Source organism: Thalassophryne amazonica, chromosome 2 (assembly GCF_902500255.1).
Source record: "Thalassophryne amazonica chromosome 2, fThaAma1.1, whole genome shotgun sequence".
In the NCBI taxonomy this organism is placed as follows: domain Eukaryota; kingdom Metazoa; phylum Chordata; class Actinopteri; order Batrachoidiformes; family Batrachoididae; genus Thalassophryne; species Thalassophryne amazonica.
The window spans coordinates 47,707,683-47,727,882 of record NC_047104.1 but is presented as its reverse complement, the minus strand read 5'-3'; the positions used below and the strand labels follow the sequence as shown (position 1 = coordinate 47,727,882).

The 20,200-nt window shown below is 41.1% G+C and overlaps 1 protein-coding gene across 3 annotated transcripts in view; it reads right to left on the bottom strand.

Annotated features, from left to right (window-relative positions):
* Positions 1-20,200, bottom strand: part of LOC117523977 (leucine-rich repeat-containing protein 49) — a 184,742-nt gene that overhangs the window by 92,049 nt on the left and 72,493 nt on the right. For all 3 annotated transcript variants that reach the window (XM_034185680.1, XM_034185689.1, XM_034185673.1), the window contains exons 9-10: positions 5,357-5,418; positions 351-498 (exon numbers count right to left, since the gene is read on the bottom strand). In XM_034185680.1, coding sequence (XP_034041571.1) covers positions 351-498; positions 5,357-5,418 — 210 coding nt within the window. The remainder of the gene's footprint in view (positions 1-350; positions 499-5,356; positions 5,419-20,200) is intronic.

The following is a 20,200-nucleotide window of genomic DNA, read 5'->3' as shown; positions in this document are numbered from 1 at the left end:
GATGGTTCCCGGAGAGGTTTCAATTTCATTAATTATTAAGAAATATAAACGTTTGGTACTATATGGCAAATCTGAAACAGAGAATAATTTTTAAACAAGAAAATCAAATCTAAGCCTGAGTTTCCCATGTGCCTTCTAGCAACCTGTAGCTGGAATTTCACATCTTTATAAAAAGTCTCATGATCATGAAGATATTCATTTTATACTTGTTGTTTGCCACAGGCAAACGCATATCCCCAAAGGACAATACACTCAATTATATCAGCAGCATACACAGAATACTAAAGCAGCTAGTATGTGTGAATGGCCCGTACAGTATATCTTTTACAAAAACATGCAGATTGACTTACTGTGACTCGCTTCATGTCCAGCTGTCTCAGATGAAGCACACAGCGCAGGATGGCCTGCTTGTACCATGTCTCCAGGGCTACAGGATTCCCATCCAGAGTGAGCTCAGAAAGAGAACATGATTCTCCAAGGCAGGCTAACTGATCAAAACTAGACACAAAGAAAGATTCTGAATGAGTCAAGAGATAAATTGAATCATTTTAATTAAACACTAAAAGACCATGTGCTGTGTTTGCTCATAGTGCTGTACAGGCAATGGGTACTAGGAAATCTGAGTCAACCACTGGATGAGTCAAAAAGTGTGACCTTCCCCCTATTTTTATTTTTGAAATGTAGCTAAGAAAAGGCATGAAAGCTTATAATTTAGCCGGCACACTGGCAGTACGACAACGCACAGGAGGCACTGAAAGGAGAAATATCCTTGCAATTAAAATAACCCCGTGGCGAAAAAAAAAGTGATACCACGCAAAGCAGCAGGGATTCCATAATTACAAATTAGTCATAAAGTCCTTGATTTTTTTTTTCCCCTAAAACCACTTATGGGCAGAGAGCAGGGCACTATGCCTCGTCATAACCATACGCTTCTTTGGTTGAAAGGGGATTTACATAATAACCTTTGACCAATTATTACAACAACTAAATCCATGAGGGAACAAAGATTAGCCATGCAAGCGCCATTAAGAGGCACAGGATAAAGAAATATCCTCATAAATACTATGGAAACTCAAACAACTTACAGAAAAACGGCATAATTCACACATTCATTCACAGCTACAGAAAAATTACATGTTTATTAACTTCATGTTTTTGTTTTGTTTTTATCTTCACTCCAAAAGCCTGATTATTATAAAACTTTGTGTTCATTTTCATCACAGGTTTGACAAATCAAACAGGACAAATTTGGTTCAGTCCAGTATCACTGAAACTTTCTATAAAGCTTGATTAAGCAGCAGAAAACTTGGCACTGCCAGACAAGTGCCAGTGAGGTCAAAGTAATGTAGTATGCTACTGATTATTCACACTAGCCTAAGAAAAGTATAATCAAGAGTAGTTTTTACTCCATTTTTAAATGCCAGTTTTCTGAAGTCAAAAGCAAGTACACCTGTACAAGTTTGCATGATTGTAATATTTAAGAAAAACTAGTTTTGCATTCTGTAGTCTTGTATAATACTTATTTTCAGGGGACACAATATACTGTAAAGACTAAGCAACATTGGCTTTAATGGCCACCAGGACCCTGCTATTAGCAACAAGACTTCACAAGCAACTTGATCCCCCTGTCTGCCTTTACAGTATTTGGAGAATGGACCAACTCTATAAGTGTGTTTCCTCTCTATATTTACAGATAAGATGTAACTATTATCTCTGCCAAATGACAGATGGGGGTTGAGGTTTAGGTTTATGTGACTGGCCCTGCTTCTCTGGCTGTGTACACAAGAAATTAAAAAAAAAACATGAGAGAGTTGAATTAAATTCTGTGGACTTATGATCCTCTGCTGAAGAAAGAATTTAATATTTTTGATGCAGACCCTGATCTACAGTAACTCAAACACTTTAATCAGCATTGTTTTCCTTAGTTCACCTCCCAATATTTCACAGCACTTCCTTAAGACAACATAAATGTAATGGATGACGCACAACTGGGTACCAGAGCACAGAAACACACTGATGGCAAAATTTCAGAGTATTCATGTATAGCTGACATAACTGCAGAGTACAACACAATAAGTAAGAGTAGTCAGTACAACAAAAGTGTCCACATGGGAACAGGCTGGTGGATTAACCTATAACACAGGCTGAAGGTCGAAGCACAACAGGAAGGCAGTCCACGTACCAACAGTGTCAGTACGGAAAACAGCAATCAGGTTAACCAGATGAACAGGCAGAGGGTCAGAACACAGTTATCAAACACTGTACCAAGCAAACAGTCAAATAATCGTCAGGCAAAGGTTCAGAAACACAAGAAGGCAGCTTCGGCCAGCAAGTGGAGGTTGCTGAAACTGAGAAACACTGCGAGAAAGCAGGCAAGGAACCTTGACAATCTGAATGTCAGTTGCTTTATAGTGTGTCTTAACCCTCTGGGGTCCGACGGCATTTTTTGGACAGTTCACTTGCCTGGCATAAATGTTTTATTATTGCTGTTAAAAGCTCACCCTGCATCCCACAATCAAGTGGCATGTCTCTTTTTTCAGGACAACCTGTACTTTCAGAATATATATATATATATATATATATATATATATATATATATATATATATATATATATATATATATATATATATATATACTATAGTGGTGTTTTATAAGTGTAATAAACGTTTACAAACAGAAATAAGAAAGGAAAAAATAAAGCAGAAAATAATTTTCACACACATTTATTCAAAATACACAGAAAACTATAATAAACAACTATATTGACACTTTATAAAGGTAGTTTGGGGTCTTGTACAAAAGAATGTTCAAAGTAAATGTTCTAACAATAAACACAAATGCACATTTTGAACAATATATACAAAATGGTCTATGCGTTTTGTTGGGCTTCATCTCAAAGAAATTTCTGTCTGCTGTTACACAAAGGTCACATCACAAACTTCTACTGCTATGACTCTTGACTGATTCTTGACTGTGTTTTTGGACTGCCTGCACTGAAAACAAGCTTTCACACTTACAGAGGGCCATTCACACTTTGGGGCGGACCCCTCGTCCCATTGATATGCATAAACGGTTCTTTATGCTGGAGGGAGAGAGCTTGCCACAGGCTTATTCAATAACATCCACAGGCAAAGTAGTGAAGCATCCCTGATACTCACACACTCTTTGTTTGAACACATGAGATTGTATGAGGCCCTCTTTACTCTGATCACTTCCACTGATCACTATGCATAATGGCACAGGGCGCATTGGAGCCAGCAGCCAGAGGGCTATTCAAACAGGCCAACGAGTAAGACATTGCTGCTATTAACAATCTTCATATTTTATATATTTTATATATAATCTTTATATTTATATTGGAAAACCATGTGACGGTGAACCAATTTCGAATGGACACTCACATTGTGCACGTCATCACACAGCTTCTATGAGGAGTACAAACATGGTGGACGGCTGGCTCAAAAGTCCACGGAGTTAACTTTTCAGCAAAAAAAGTAAGTTTCTATCTCATATCATTAAAAAATGATTTATAATTTAGTAAAACTAAAGCGTTAATCAAAGGGGAAATGAGCATGGATGTGAAACTGGGAGCTCAACAGCCCATTAACAAGAAGTAAAGCCAAAGAAAACAGGAACGACCAAATTAGAGAATAAACATTATAGAGGATAATTCACTAGGAAATAAGCAAACAAAAAAAAAAACAACGCAGAGAGACACAAGGAAAAATAAGAACCAAGAGAGTAGGACAAAGACACCAGAGATGTGATCAAAACATGACCGTGACAACAAAGACCTATAAATATGATGCACAAAGACCCTGTCCGTCGGTTAGCGGCAGTTCTGCCTGCACCATTCTACTATGACTGCCCACAATCCAAAAAAGTGCAAAAACAGGATAAAACGGCCACCTTGCGTCCTAACAGGCTGGCTTATAAAATGCAGACCTGGCAACTGGATGGCTTATAAAGTGCAGACCTGGTAATCCACCCAAAAACAAAAGTAAGGAGCTGCACCCCCGACCAGAACAGCAACCAACGTTTGTTTTGGCTTCAAATTTTTACCCCGATGTAGCACAATTAAACAAGTTTCAAGCTGTACTCACTGGGAACACCGTTAAAAGACGTCAAACATAATTGAAGCTGTTAAGGCTACGAACACCTGGAAGTTACCATGCACGATTTTACAAATTGGGATGAAGTTTTTGAACAGTTTGAAAATTTGACCCCAATTTCAAATCTGGTGCCGATGATGGCCGTATACCATATATGTTCAAGATTGACAAAGATGGACCCAGAAGGGACTATGGTGCTTCAAAACGTGCCCCAATTTGCTATTCAGGATAAATTGGGAAGGAACGGCACTCTGTGGAATAGCCCCATTACAGAGTACCTATACAATTATCCACATTTTCATCTTCTGAAACTTATCCAAGATTGGGTCATAGTGACAGCAGGTTAAAAAAGGTAACACAGACAACCCTGTCCTCAACCACAACAACTGCTATCTCTTGGGGAATGTCAAGGTGTTACAAAGCCATGTGGGATATACAATCCCTCCAGCATATTCTGGATGAGCTTTGGGGTCCTCTCAACTGCCTCATTTCTATATGATAAAGCGGCTACTTGGAGATCCTAAAATCAAATAACCTTGTGTTATCAGGTAGAATGCTGATAATATAACACCAGCAACACAAAATAATGTATTAATTGTCGCCTGTTTTGCTGTCATGTCTGCTTTTATGTCCTGTCAGGGACTGTTTTGTCAGGTACTGGATCACAAAGACACTTGTGCAGGAGGGCTGCAAAGAAATGTCAGGTCAGATCACAGCACAAGGTGACTGATGAATGAACACAGTCCTACCCTGATTCCCACATACTGGCCCCTCCTTCAGGCAAAAACAACAATAAAGCAGCCCTGTGCACAGAAGATTCAGTGTGTTACCTTCACAAGTAAACTCTCTGATATGACTGTGTACAGCTGGCTGAGAAGGACAGAAATTAATTCAGATTTAAACCTTCATCAAATACAACCTTTCATGAACATGAGCTAACGTTCAAACTGATTTGTAGTACAAGTTCATCTCATGCTGCTTCTCTGCTGTCCCAATAACTCTAATAAAAACCTGTCACAGCCATTCCAACCCATTCCCACTGTTATCAACAAAGAATGCTTCAGTCATTTTATGGGTTACAGAAAGTGCTGATAACAGCAATACAGTCTAGCAGTGTATGTTTGTAATCTGCAGGAGGGCTGTTAGGACGGGCCAAAATCCCTGGGAGCTGACGTGGCACTGCCCAGGCTTGTCCCTGCCCAGCCCTGTGGGGAGGAGGGAGTTAAACAGCACAAGCTCTTACCTGGTGATGCTGTTGCAGCTGAGAAAGAGGCGCTGCAAGCAGGGGAGACAGCCCACCTCCGTCTGGAAAGAAGGAGAGACAGAAGAAAAGGGAAGAGAGTGAGGTGGAGGGATGCAAAAAGGAGAAGGTGCTCGGGAAGAGGGCACCGCATCATCACTACGGATCAGAGCTCTTGATCCCGTTCCATTCCCTCAGTCACCTTGCAGCTCTCGGCTCCAGCATACAGTATCCCCATCCACCCCGCGCATGCACACATACACACACAGCACACTGGTTTGTCTGCACAAGGAGAGGAAGTGCAGCAGAGTGAGAGAGAGAGAGAGATAGAGAGAGAGAGAGAGAGAGAGAGAGAGAGAGAGAGAGAGAGAGAGAGAGAGAGAGAGAGAGAGAGAGAATATGAGGAGAAAAGGGGGGAAGGGAGGGAGAGCAGAGAGTGTGATGCGCTAATGCAGAGAATCTCTTGCTGCAGGAGTATGACTACAAATGCTTACTGGAAAATATACTGTATACAATATCCAATGAAAATGCCACACAAGAATAACAGATTGAGTGACCTGGAAGGGAACCGACTACAACTGTGGGTTGATTCAGCATCGGATGAAAAAAATAAATCAATTGGGGGTGGGGTGAAGAGCAGCAGCTGGCCGGATGAACAGAACAGACACAGGCAATGTCACAACCACAAAGACTTCAGCTAATCAGAACACAGCAGGGTTTGCGCTGTGTGCGGTCGGTACTGCACATGCTGGGATGAAGGAGAGAGGACACTCCCAGCAGCAGTCTGAATGAGCTGCGTCAGCATCAGCCCTTGTTGCAGCTGCCACCTCACAGCTTCCTGCAGCGCGGATGCTGGTCTCCATTCAAATGTAATAATAATAGCCTTGTATATAGGTTGTGCGAGCATTTCTATAGGGAATAATACAACACTGGAACATAAAGTTTTTCATTTAAAAAATTTCACAAAACCCCCATCGATACAAGCACATTATAGCCCTGCTGATTTATTAGCATCCGTCTATTTCAAGTACAGAATTTGTAATGTGTTCAGAAATAAATGCAAATGAGCCAGTTTTGTATTAGCAGAATTTTTTTAAATGTACAAAGTTATTGAACATCAAAACAAAATGCCTTCATGTAGCAAAATTAAAAATATAGACATAAAATGTACACGACACAATTATTGGCACTCTTATATTTGATGTAGATAATTATAATATGCAAATGAAGCAATTTTATATAAACAGAACAGTTTGTTAAATGTCCAAAGTTACTGAACAACAACAAAATAAAATGCTTTCATATAGTGAAATAAAAATTTAATGCATGACATAAACCCTTTGATGAGTTTAGAGTAAATCTTCACTTTTATATTGGACAAGTCAGGAAATGGACACATGAACATATATCGTGCACTTCATTTACATCAATCACTTAGAAATACAAACAGGATGGCACCGTATGTTAAATCTACACTGAATAAAAATATAAACCCAACACTTTTGTTTTTGCTCCCATTTTTAATGAACTGAACTCAAATATCTAAAACATTTTGTATATACACAAAATACCTATTTCTCTCAAATATTGTTCACAAATCTGTCTAAATCTGGTGTTAGTGAGCACTTCTCCTTTGACAAGATAATCTGGTGGGGCGTGCTGGGAACATTTTTCAGCCCAGGAGTTTCATATCCAACCGGCCCACAAACCGCCAGCACACAGAGATAATAAGAGTTCTGCTGTGGCATTTAAATCCAGCATTTATGTGCTGATTGACTGTGAAAATTGGGTGGCTTATAACAGAAAGTAAAAGTTAGTTAGTTAAAACAAGAACGGTATTGTTAACTCACCAGTACACCACCTAAGCAGTGAAGTCCCATACTGTAAGTAGCTGGAAGAGGTGGTACAGTGGTCCCTCGCTATAACGTGGTTCACCTTTCGCATGCTTTTTTTTTTAACAACGTATTGTGTTCTGCGTCCTTATCAGACGGGCCGGTCGCGGCACTGTTCGGCATCACCACGATTGCTCTCACTGCCTCCGATGCACTTACTGAGTCCGCAGGCTCTGTAAACGCAGCAGCGGACCACTCACACCGCCCTCCTGTCTGCTGTGCGGAGCTGCGCCAAATCTGGCAACAGGTCCAGAGACTACGCTCGCTGTTTTGATGCGGATGTTGACCGCAGCCGCAGAGCTCCGTGGCCACCGAGAGAGGACTTGGATTCTTTGCAGGTCCCGCATCCGTACCTCCGGAGGCAGTGAGCGAAGGGAGAGTTCTGCGTGTGTCTGTTTATAATCTTCTCGCCCAGAAGAAAAAAGAGGTCAGGAGAGAAAAGTGAGAAAATGTTCATGCCTGTTTGAGAAAAGTGTATAAAGTGTGTAGTGAGGGGTTTTACAGCCTTAAAACAGCTATAATAATTGCAAAAAATAGCGCTGACTACTTCGCGGATTTCGCTTATCGCGGGTTATTTTTAGAACGTAACTCCCGTGATAATCGAGGGACCACCAAATGTTGAGACGGCTGACATCCTGGCATCAACGGGCATATAGCCTATTATGCCCGGCCCTATTTACCATTTCCCTCTTCACTCTGTCTTATTGAAAAAATATCTCTGAGCTTTGCACACTTGGCAGCATCTTCCTCCAAAGCTTTTCTTTTTCTTAATCTAGCTCTTTCAGCTTCACCTGGCTTTTTTCTGTCCATCTTTTCACTCACGGGTAGCGCAAGTCCCATCTGAGCGCACAGGGCTTGACTGGACTGAACTAACTGTAATGAATGCATAGGGGTGTTAAACATGTAATGGTATGTCCCTGTCAGTTAGTGGTGGTCATATAACACCCCTCACAACGGCCCCAGGTTGGACCAGCCCACCGGGAAAATTCCAGACTCTCCCGATTACCCAGCAAGCGGTAGATCCCACCTCACAGGTGTGGCATATCAAGATGCTGATTAGACAGCATGATTATTGCACAGGTGTGCCTTACTGGCCACAATAAAAGGCCACTCTGAAATGTTCAGTTTTATCACACAGCACAATGCCATAGATGCTGACTGCAGAAATGTCCACCAGAGCTGTTGCCTGTGAACTGAATGCTCATTTCTCTACCATAAGTCATCTCCAAAGGCATTTCAGAGAATTTGACAGTACATCCAATTGTCCTCACAACCGCAGACCACGTGTAACCACACCAGGTCAGGACCAGCAAGAATATCTGAGACCAGCCATCAGTTTGCAGAACCAAAGAATTTCTGCACAAATTGACAGAAACTGTCTCAGGCAAGTTCATCTGCATGCTTGTCGTCCTCATCGGGGTCTCGACCTGACTGCAGTTCTTCGTTGTTCCTGACTTGAGTGGGAAAATGCTAACATTCGGTGGTGTCTGACATGTTGGAGAGGTGTTCTCTTCACAGATGAATCCCAGTTTTCACTGTTCAGGGCAGATGGCAGACAGCATGTGTGGCATTGTGTGGATGAGCAGTTTGCTGATGTCAACATTGTGGATGTCGTGGCCCATGGTGGCGGTGGGGTTATAGTATGGGCAGACGTATGTTGCGGACAATGAACACAGGTGCATTTTATTAATGGCATTTTGAATACACAGAGATCCCGTGACAAGATCCTGAGGCCCATTGTTGTGCCATTCATCCACAACCATCACCTCATGTTGCAGCATGATAATACACGGCTCCATGTTGCAAGGATCTTAACACAATTCCTGGAAACTGAAAACATCCCAGTTCTTGCCAGCATACTCACCGGACAATCACCCATTCAGCATATTTGGGATGCTCTGGATCGGCGTATATGATAGTGTGTTCCAGTTCCTGCCAATATCCAGCAACTTCGCACAGCCATTGAAGAGGAGTGGAGCAACATTTCACAGCCACAATCAACAACCTGATCAACTCTATAAGAAGGAGATGTGTTGCACTGTGCGAGGCAAATGGTGGTCACAGCAAATACTGACTGGTTTTCTGTTCCTCCCCCAATAAAGCAAAACTGCACATTTCAAAGTAGCCTTTTATTGTGGCCAGCCTAAGGCACACCTGTGCAGTAATCATGCTGTCTAATCAGCATCTTGATGGATTATCTCGGCAAAGGAGAAGTGCTCACTGACACAGATTTAGATAGATTTGTGAACAATATTTGAAAGAAATCGGTCTTTTGTGTATATACAAATTGTTTTAGATTTTTGAGGTCAGTTCATGAAAAATGGGGACAAAAACAAAAGTGTTGCATTTATATTTTTATTCAGTGTATTTGGAATGTGCAGTTGTCAAATACTGTGAATGCGTATGATGGAGACAACTGAGGGAACCCACTAAAACCCATGACAACTCTGAAGGAATTATGGGCTTCTGTAGATTTGATTGGAGAAACGGTGTGTGTGAGACGCACTGTTTGTCTGTTCCATCATCAGTTACACAGCCAATCAGTGTTGCCACAGTTACTTTGAAAAGATACTTTTTTAGTTACTTTTTTCTTTCCTTTCTACAATTACTTTATACAGTTACTTCATTTGCAGCTTTATGCAGCTACCTTATTAGGAGCTGCAGGCAACATAACTAATAAGTAATGTAACTAGTAATCTAACTTGGTTACTCTTAAGATTGAGTAACCTAAAGTAACTAATCAGTAAAGTATCTAATAATTACTTCCCCTGGATCTCCTCTCAGTTGAACGTGCCTGCAAGATCTCCCTAGGGAGATGGCCAGGGGGCATTCTCACCAGATGATGGGACTGCCTCAGCTGGTTCCTTTCAATGAGAAGAAGTATTGGCTCTACTTTGAGTCCCTCCCAAATATCGAGCTTTTCATCTTGTTCCTGAGTGCAAACCTATCCGAAAGAGGAGTCTCATTTCCACCACTTGCATCCATCCACCTTGTTATTTTTGGTCAATACTAGGTAGTGACCTCAGCCAATCAGTTGATGGGCCCAGCTGTGTGTTTGTGTACCAGTTTGTGTACCGCTCTGTGTTTGTGCAGACATGCCTTCAGGTTTTTGTCTTGGCTCTACTTTTATCTCACTGACAGATCGTGTGTCTTCCCTTTCACACTGAGCACTACAGATACCCAATGACCTTTCATCACTACTTACTACTATTTCTACTTACTACTGCCATCACTGAGTCCATCAGCTCCTCTTCCATCACTGTCTGGTATGCTGCTGCCACTGCTAACGACAGGAGCAGACTACAATGTGTCATCCACATAGCAGAGAAGGTGATCGACTGCAATCTGCCATCCCTACAGAACCTGTACACCTCTAGGGCCCTGAGGTGAGTAAGGAAGATTAGATTGTGGTCGATCCCTCCCACCCAGGACTCAAACTTTATGACTCCCTCCCCTCTGGCAAATGGCTGAGGTCCATCAGGACTAAAACTTCAAGACTCAGAAACAGCTTCTTTCCAGCTAGACTAATAAATAATGACAGAGACTCCCATTTACCCTGACACCCCCACTCCCCACTTCCACAAAGTACAGCTTGTCATCCCTGCACTGAAAGGTACTGTACATCTGCACACCAATCACATGCTTTTGCACAGTCCCATTCCACTACGTTATATTTATTTATTGTACAGTGAAGATAGTTTTGCCTATTTGACAATTTTACTTCTTACAGAAGTGTTTTTCTTTTTCTTTTCCATTGTCATTTATGCACCAACAAAATCAGATCAAATTCCTTGTATGTGAGAACTTGCTTTGCAATAAATTCAATTCTGATTCCCAAAGTTCATGACAATAGGTGAGGATAGGGGCAGAAATCAACTGGTAAATGGAGAGTTTGGCCTTCTGGTCCAGATGTTTCTTCACAACGATGTTCCAGTACAGTGTCCACAGAACATCAAATGCAGACCCAATACGTCTCTCGCGCTCACACTCCAACTAACCCCCACTTGTGAACAAAACCACGAGATACTTGAACTCCTCCAGTTGGAGTAATAACTCTCCCCTGACCCAGAGGGGACAAGCCACCCTTTTCTGACAGAGAAAAGGGTGGCCCCTCAGTAGATTGCTTCCTTATTATCAAGGTTGGGTAGGATTACTTTGAAATGTAATCCAAAAGTAATCAGATTACAAGTAATCCAAATGTATGTACATACATACAGTAGTGTTCAGAATAATAGTAGTGCTATGTGACTAAAAAGATTAATCCAGGTTTTGAGTATATTGCTTATTGTTACATGGGAAACAAGGTACCAGTAGATTCAGTAGAGTCTCACAAATCCAACAAGGCCAAGCATTCATGATATGCACACTCTTAAGGCTATGAAATCAGGCTATTAGTAAAAAAAAAGTAGAAAAGGGGGTGTTCACAATAATGGTAGTGTGGCATTCAGTCAGTGAGTTCGCCAATTTTGTGGAACAAACAGGTGTAAATCAGGTGTCCACTATGTAAGGATGAAGCCAGCACCTCTTGAACATGCTTTTCTCTTTGAAAGCCTGAGGAAAATGGGACGTTCAAAACATTGTTCAGAAGAACAGCGTAGTTTGATTAATAAGTTGATTGGAGAGGGGAAAATTTATACGCAGGTGCAAAAAATTATAGGCTGTTCATCTACAATGACCTCCAATGCTTTAAAATGGACAAAAAAAATCAGAGACGCATGGAAGAAAATGGAAAACAACCATCAAAATGGATAGAAGAATAACCAGAATAGCAAAGGCTCACCCATTGATCAGCTCCAGGATGATCAAAGACAGTCTGGAATTACCTGTAAGTGCTGTGACAGTTAGAAGACGCCTGTGTGAAGCTAATTTATTTGCAAGAATCCCCCTTAAAGTCCCTCTGTTAAATAAAAGACATGTGCAGAAGAGGTTACAATTTGCCAAAGAACACAGCAACTGACCGAAAGAGAAATGGAGGAATATTTTGTGGACTGATGAGAGTAAAATTGTTCTTTTTGGGTCCAAGGGCCACAGACAGTTTGTGAGACGACCCCCAAACTCTGAATTCAAGCCACAGTTCACAGTGAAGACAGTGAAGCATGGTGGTGCAAGCATCATGATATGGGCATGTTTCTCCTACTATGGTGTTGGGCCTATATATCGCATACCTGGTATCATGGATCATTTTGGATATGTCAAAATACTTGAAGAGGTCATGATGCCTTATGCTGAAGAGGACATGCTCTTGAAATGGGTGTTTCAACAAGACAATGACCCCAAGCATACTAGTAAACGAGCAAATTCTTGGTTCCAAACCAACAAAATTAATGCCTCGCAGATGTGAAGGAATCATGAAAAACTGTGGTTATACAACTAAATACTAGTTCAGTGATTCACAGGATTGTTAAAAACGCAGTTTGAACATAACAGTTTTGAGTTTGTAGCGTCAACAGCAGATGCTACTATTATTGTGAACACCCCCTTTTCTACTTTTTTTTTACTAATATCCCAATTTCATAGCCTTAAGAGTGTGCATATCATGAATGCTTGGTCTTGTTAGATTTGTGAGAATCTACTGAATGTACTGGTACCTTGTTTCACATGTAACAATAAGAAATATACTCAAAGCTGGATTAATTTTTTTAGTCACAGAGCACTATTCTGAACACTACTGTACATGTAATCCACACATATTCTTTCAAAGTAATCCTACCCAACCTTGCTTATTATGGTGGAGGGGTTTGTGTGCTCCAGTGATCCTACAACCCCAATTCCAATGAAGTTGGGACATTGTGAGAAATGTAAATAAAAACAGCATACAATGATTTGCAAATCCTCTTCAACCTATGTTCAACTGAATACACCACAAAGACAAGATATTTAATGGTCAAACTGATAGACTTTTTTGTTCTGGTGAAAAGGTTAATTGGAAACAGGTGAGTGTCATGACTGGGTATAAAAGGAGCATCCCCAAATGGCTCAACCGTTCACAAGCAAAGACGGGGCGAGGATCACCCCTTTGTGAACAACTGCGTGAAAAAATAGTCCAACAGTTTAAGAACAATGTTTCGCAACATTCAATTGCAAGGAATTTAGGGATTCCATCATCTACAGTCCATAATGTAATCAGAAGATTCAGAGAATCTGGAGAACTTTCTACACATAAGCGGCAAGGCCAAAAACCAACATTGAATGCCTGTGACCTTCGATCCGTCAGGTGGCACTGCATTAAAAACCGACATCATTGTGTAAAGGATCTTACCGCGTGGGCTCAGGAACACTTCAGAAAACCACTGTCAGTTAACACAGTTCATCGCTACATCTACAAGTGCAAGTTAAAACTCTACCATGCAAAGAGAAAGCCATATATTAACAACATCCAGAAACACCGCCGCCTTATCTGGGCCTGACCTCATTTGAAATGGACAGACAAGTGGAAAAGTGTGCTGTGATCTGATGAGTCCACATTTCAAATTGTTTGTGGAAATCATGGACGTCGCATCCTCCGGACAAGAGAGGAAATGGACCATACAGACTGTTATCAGCACAAAGTTCAAAGCCAGCATTTGTAATGGTATGGGGGTGTGTTAGTGCCCATGGCATGGGCAACTTACACATCTGTGATGGCACCATCAATGCTGAAAGGTACATCCAGGTTTTGTAGCAACACATGCTGCCATCCAAGCAACGTCTTTTTCAGGGACGTGTTACAGCAGCGTGGCTTTGTAGTAAAAGAATCCGGGTACTAGACTGGCCTGCCTGCAGTCCAGACCTGTTGCCCATTGAAAAGTGTGGGCACATTACCAAGCACTAAAATCTGCAAGTCATGGCCATCTCATTCAGTGCTGGTTCATAGAACTGACACCAGACTCCTCTAGCTGGTGTGTATTTGTCCCTGTACAGATGCTGGTGAAGCAGCAGCCACTGCACTCTGTCTGGGGCTAAATATAGCATCTCTATTTGAAATGAGGGGAGGTGATGTCACCACTGGAGGGATGTGCTGCATTACAATTGCCCAAACTGATGTGGTCTCCAAAAATAAAGGCCTCAGCCAATCAGTTGATGGGCCCAGCTGTGAGTTTGTGTACCAGTTTGTGTACCACACAGTGTCTGTGCAGACGTGCCTTCAGGTTTTTGTCTTGGCTCTACTTTTATCTCACTGACAGATTGCGTGTCTTCCCTTTCACACTGAGAACTACAGATACCCAACGACCTATCATCACTACTTACTCCGTTGCATGCAGCAACAGACACAACAAAAGAGATCAAAAAGTGCTCAAACAAACACAAGTGGTTCTTCAGGGGTTTAGAAAAGGTTCTAAGGTATTGAATTTTGTGGCTGCCGTATGAATGGGACTGAAACTAGTTGTCAGGCATTGAGCCTCAGCTATTATGCAAACACATTTAAGGTGCTGGGCATTATGAATGTACATAACCTAAGGCTACGAGCAAACACAAAGTGCTTACTGTTTTGTTTTACTGTGTATATCTGAGAGGTCACTTGTCATTCAACTATAATAGTATGGCCTCTAATTTGATTTTTTTTTTTTCTTAGCTTTTCGGATAGTTTTAATTTTGCTCTTCGAGCTTTGAGGCAGCCCATCCATGCAACTACACAGAACAGAAAAAGCAAATGTAATGTTAAAAAAAAAAATAAGATTCATGAGATATTTATACAGTGACATTTATTTATATAGTAAATACCAATTTATGACAGCCTAAAACCCTATAGAATTATTTTGTTTTTTATTTTGCTGTTTGACTCATGACAGCAATACAAACCCATTGCTAATCCATAAAGGCAGGCTGTTTCTTGGTGATGCCTTTTTGTTTGTTTTGCCACTGCTCATGCCAGCTCCCCATTTCTGCCAAACAAACTGCTGCTGATGACAAAAAATGTAAAATACACCCTCTTGCTCTTTGCCAAAGGATTTTTACATTGAAAGATCCACCTGGAAGCAAGTGTAAACAGGAAAGGGTCTCATACACCCGTATGTTGAATCTGTATTGTGTTGTAGGAATGGTGGTATTAAAACTAGCGCTGGAATGAAAATTACCAGGATTATCATTATTTTTTATGGAAGGCTATGAAAGATGTGACAGACTGGCAGCCTTTCCAGGGTGCACCCCATCTCTCACCAATTGACTGCTACGATAGGCTGCAATCAGCCCTCCAACTGGAATGAGAAGGTTCAGAAAATGGGTGAATGAATTATGACAGAAACAAATCCAGTACTTTCTCTACCCTGCATCACTGAGCCCTACCTCAAACTTGTGCAAGGTCTTAACAACGTACAATCTGCAGTAATAAGTTTGATCACGATCAATGAAGACTGTTGTTGCATACATGAAGTTTTAGAGACTGACCCTCTAGTGGCCAAAAATAGAATGACAATGCACTCGAATTCAAAGTTACGCGCGCTCTTACTGACATGACCTTGTGCACAAAGTCTTTGTCAAAATATGATGTATACAAGGTTTCTGAGAGACTTAGACACCTAGTGGGCACAATCAGAATCTAAGCGTGTCCAACATGAATCTTGTGAGAGGTCTTTTAATGAAGCAACCCTGTGCAGTAATCACCTTGATACACAAAGTGTTTCTGAAGATATGAACAGGCACAATTAAAATCAAAACCCACCCAACAATGAACTTGTCTGAAGTCTGAGTGAAGTAATTTTGTGTACCGAATTATACCTTAATGACTCAGTCACACGGCACACAACGATTCCTGAATGAAGGGAAAAAGTAAAAAAAAGTCACTATTCATTGAGAAAAGGTGGACAAAAGAGCTTTATCACCAGTCTGCGAAGCAAGAGTGCAAAAGGGACGAAAGAGGAAATTAGCAAAACCGAAGCTAACGATCTCGACGCTTTAAACGAAACGCGCCTGGAGCCACAGCTGGAGCAGTGTGTGTTTGCATCTCTGAGTTCCAGGACTCGGCGCTGGAATGGCGCTCATAGCACGTGAGTCCTGGAGAAACTGCAAACAGAAGCTGTGGAGATCTGTGGACCGACCTGCTTTGGTTCCTCATCCAGAACAAAAGAGGGATCATCTCCATCATCAGAATCCACACTGTCTGAGGACACGCTGCGCACTCCGTCTTGCTCCAATAAAAAAAAAAAAAAATGGTGTGCCGTGGTCGTTGATCTATCACTGTATTATAGTCTAAGCCATATATGTTGATTTATAACAGAAAACCGTCAAAGGGGGAATAAATATAAGTGTAAAGATGATTGAATATATCAGAGCAGTAAACTGATCAGTGCTTGTGAACGCCGCACACTGACCCCCCATGCGCGGTTATTTCCAGCAGGTGCAGCTGATCCACTACGTGAATTCTGCCTTCCAGAACAGCTCTTTATAGGTAAGTCCCTTCGGCTGCTCCCTTGTTTACACTCGGGGTCGCCACAGCAAATCCAAGGTGGATCTGCATGTTGAATTAGCACAGGTTTTACGCCGGATGCCCTTCCTGACGCAACTCTACATTATATGGAGAAATGTGGCAGGGGTGGACTTTGAACCCAGAACCTTCTGCACTGAAACCAAGAGCATTAACCACTTGGCCACCAATGTTTTAAATTATCTACCCGTTGCCACATGTACAGAAGAGCTGGATTGTCATTCCTACACTTATATTGTTATATTTAATACAAAATAATAAGCACACGCAGCAGCTGCTGCTGCCGCTGATGCTGCATTCAAGTACCGTCGGAAATTACACAACTTTTTTGTTGTTTCAAATTCAGCAGTTGCTTGTGGCAAAATAATTAATTGTATCCACCCAAAAGATTAATTCTTCCCTATATAAGGGACCACCCAGATAAAAAAAATCCAAGCAAACTGGCTGAGTTTGCCCTGTAATTTCCGACGGTACATGAACGCAGCAGCACCTTCAGCGCTCACAAAGCGGCTTCTGCACTGTGTCAAAACACTCAGCTGCTCGAACGAAGTCAAATTAAACAATAACGTTACAAAAACTAAACAAATGATTAAAAAACCATCAAGAACGTTGATAAAATGAAACACGGACGAATTGAGGTTTTCGTTGCCCTTCGTTCAAATTTTTCAACAGTTTAAAAATCCTGACGAAGTGCCAGCTGCAGGAACGAAGCTGCACGAAGGTTAAACGATGCCAACGAACGTCAACGAAAGTGTAGATTTCTTGTTTCGTCAGGGCTTCGTTGCCCTTCGTTAAGTGCTGTCTGACTGGGCCATAAAACCCAACATCAATTAGATTAAAACTGTGGCCACCATTTAACTTTTCTGACAGCTTAGTTTGTGACCTTGTGATGAAATTCTACCTTGATACGCAAGAGTTTTACAAAATATTGCATACACAAGATTTTACAAAATATTGCATACACAAGATTTCAGAGTCTTGCCTCTCTCATGACTACAATTAGTACTGAAAAGCTCCCATTATTAAACATGTCCAACGACAAACTAATTGGAGGTGTTAGTTGGGTGATTGTGTATACCAAATTGCATTGTTCCTGGGGCTACAGAGCGCAGCTTTTCCACATTGATTTCCTCAAAAGACACATAAAAAAAATCACTGTGCACTCCGTTAATACACAGATCAGAACTAGGCATACAATTAAACTAAGGATGTCCCGTTCTGATCAAATCCATTTGGAATCTGTTCGATTAAGGCAGGCTTAAGAGTAAAAAGGCTTTATCTGAAACAAGCAAAGGTTTGGTACACCGATGGTCAATCAGCCAAGCAGACAAAACTGGAAGGAGTAAGGAGGACGTCGTCCAAAAACAAGCAGGTTTCACTAACACGGCAAGGCAGGATACTGAGACTGAGACAAATCCGAGGTCAAAAACAAGGTGAGATTGATACACAGGCAGACAAAAGAACAAGACTCGTGGATGGCTGGTAAGTGAATGTGAAAATTCAACAAAGTGACAGTGAAGTGACAAACACAATGGACTTAAATAGAACCAGTGGTAATCAGGAAACAAGACACAGGTGCTGCAGAACAATCTGGAAGGGGGGGTGTGGCAAACAGAGGGGAAAGGACACAAGCACACCAAACCCTTAACACCAGACAAGAGAGTGCAGTAAGACAAAAGCAAAGTGAACAGGGCCCAACTGAAAGGTGCACCTAAGACCAACGTGATGTAAACAAAATTCAAAAACCACTAATGAACAAAACACAGGTTCAAATAAAATAAAGACCTAACATGAAAAAATAAAGAATAAACCAGAAAACAAATGTAAGTACAGAAAAGAAGTCAACAACAGAAATAAAGGCTCAGGTTAAACTAGAATGGACGTCACAAGAGGCAACAGTAAAATAAACCGATAATTCACCATATGATTAAAGGCAAAACAAACAGGTGATTCCACTAATGAATACACAATGGGAAAAAACAAAGACTGGACACAAACAGAACAGAACTTGACTCATGACTAAAGAATGATGAACAGAAAATACATGATAAACAGAAAACAAATCTGGTGACCTCAATATATCAAACAGAAAATTAAAGACAGAGGATCGAAGAAAGATACAAACATGAGTCAAGATCATAACAAGAGCCCAGAATGGGCTGAATCATGAGACATTGCTTCATAGCACAGAGGTGAGGTAGCAATAACTCACAAAGACTGTGCAGGTGCGTAGCCACTGTGGCTGGGGGTGTGTGAATGCTACCCCCCCACCAGCCCCCTTACAGTAAAGGTAACCATCATAACCATCATTCTACTACTCTCCTCTAAAAATATATACAGTAGTGTTGAGAATAACAGTAGCGCTATGTGACTAAAAAGATTAATCCAGGTTTTGAGTATATTTCTTACTGTTACATGGGATATAAGGCACCAGTAAATTCAGTAGATTCTCACAAATCCAACAAGACCGAGCATTCATGATATGCACACTCTTAAGGCTATGAAATTGGGCTATTAGTAAAAAAAAAAAAAAAAGTAGAAAAGGGGGTGTTCACAATAATAGTAGCATCTGCTGTTGATGCTACAAACTCAAAACTATTATGTTCAAACTGCTTTTTTTTTAGCAATCCTGTGAATCACTAAACTAGTATTTAGTTGTATAACCAGTTTTTCATGATTTCTTCACATCTGCGAGGCATTAATTTTGTTGGTTTGGAACCAAGATTTTGCTAGTTTACTAGTGTGCTTGGGGTCATTGTCTTGTTGAAACACCCATTTCAAGGGCATGTCCTCTTCAGCATAAGGCAACATGACCTCTTCAAGTATTTTGACATATCCAAACTGATCCATGATACCTGGTATGCGATATATAGGTCCAACACCATAGTAGGAGAAACATGCCCATATCATGATGCTTGCACCACCATGCTTCACTGTCTTCACTGTGAACTGTGGCTTGAATTCAGAGTTTGGGGGTTGTCTCACAAACTGTTTGCAGCCCTTGGACCCAAAAAGAACAATTTTACTCTCATCAGTCCACAAAATATTCCTCCATTTCTCTTTAGGCCAGTTGATGTGTTCTTTGGCAAATTGTAACATCTTCTGCACGTCTTTTATTTAACAGAGGGACTTTGTGGGGGATTCTTGCAAATAAATTAACTTCACACAGGCGTCTTCTAACTGTCACAGCACTTACAGGTAACTCCAGACTGTCTTTGATCATCCTGGAGCTGATCAATGGGTGAGCCTTTGCCATTCTGCTTATTCTTCTATCCATTTTGATGGTTGTTTTCTGTTTTCTTCCACACGTCTCATTTTTTTTGTCCATTTTAAAGCATTGGAGATCATTGTAGATGAACAGCCTATAATTTTTTGCACCTGCGTATAAGTTTTCCCCTCTCCAATCAACTTTTTAATCAAACTACGCTGTTCTTCTGAACAATGTCTTGAACGTCCCATTTTCCTCAGGCTTTCAAAGAGTAAAGCATGTTCAATTAATAGCCCAATTTCATAGCCTTAAGAGTGTGCATATCATGAATGCTTGGTCTTGTTGGA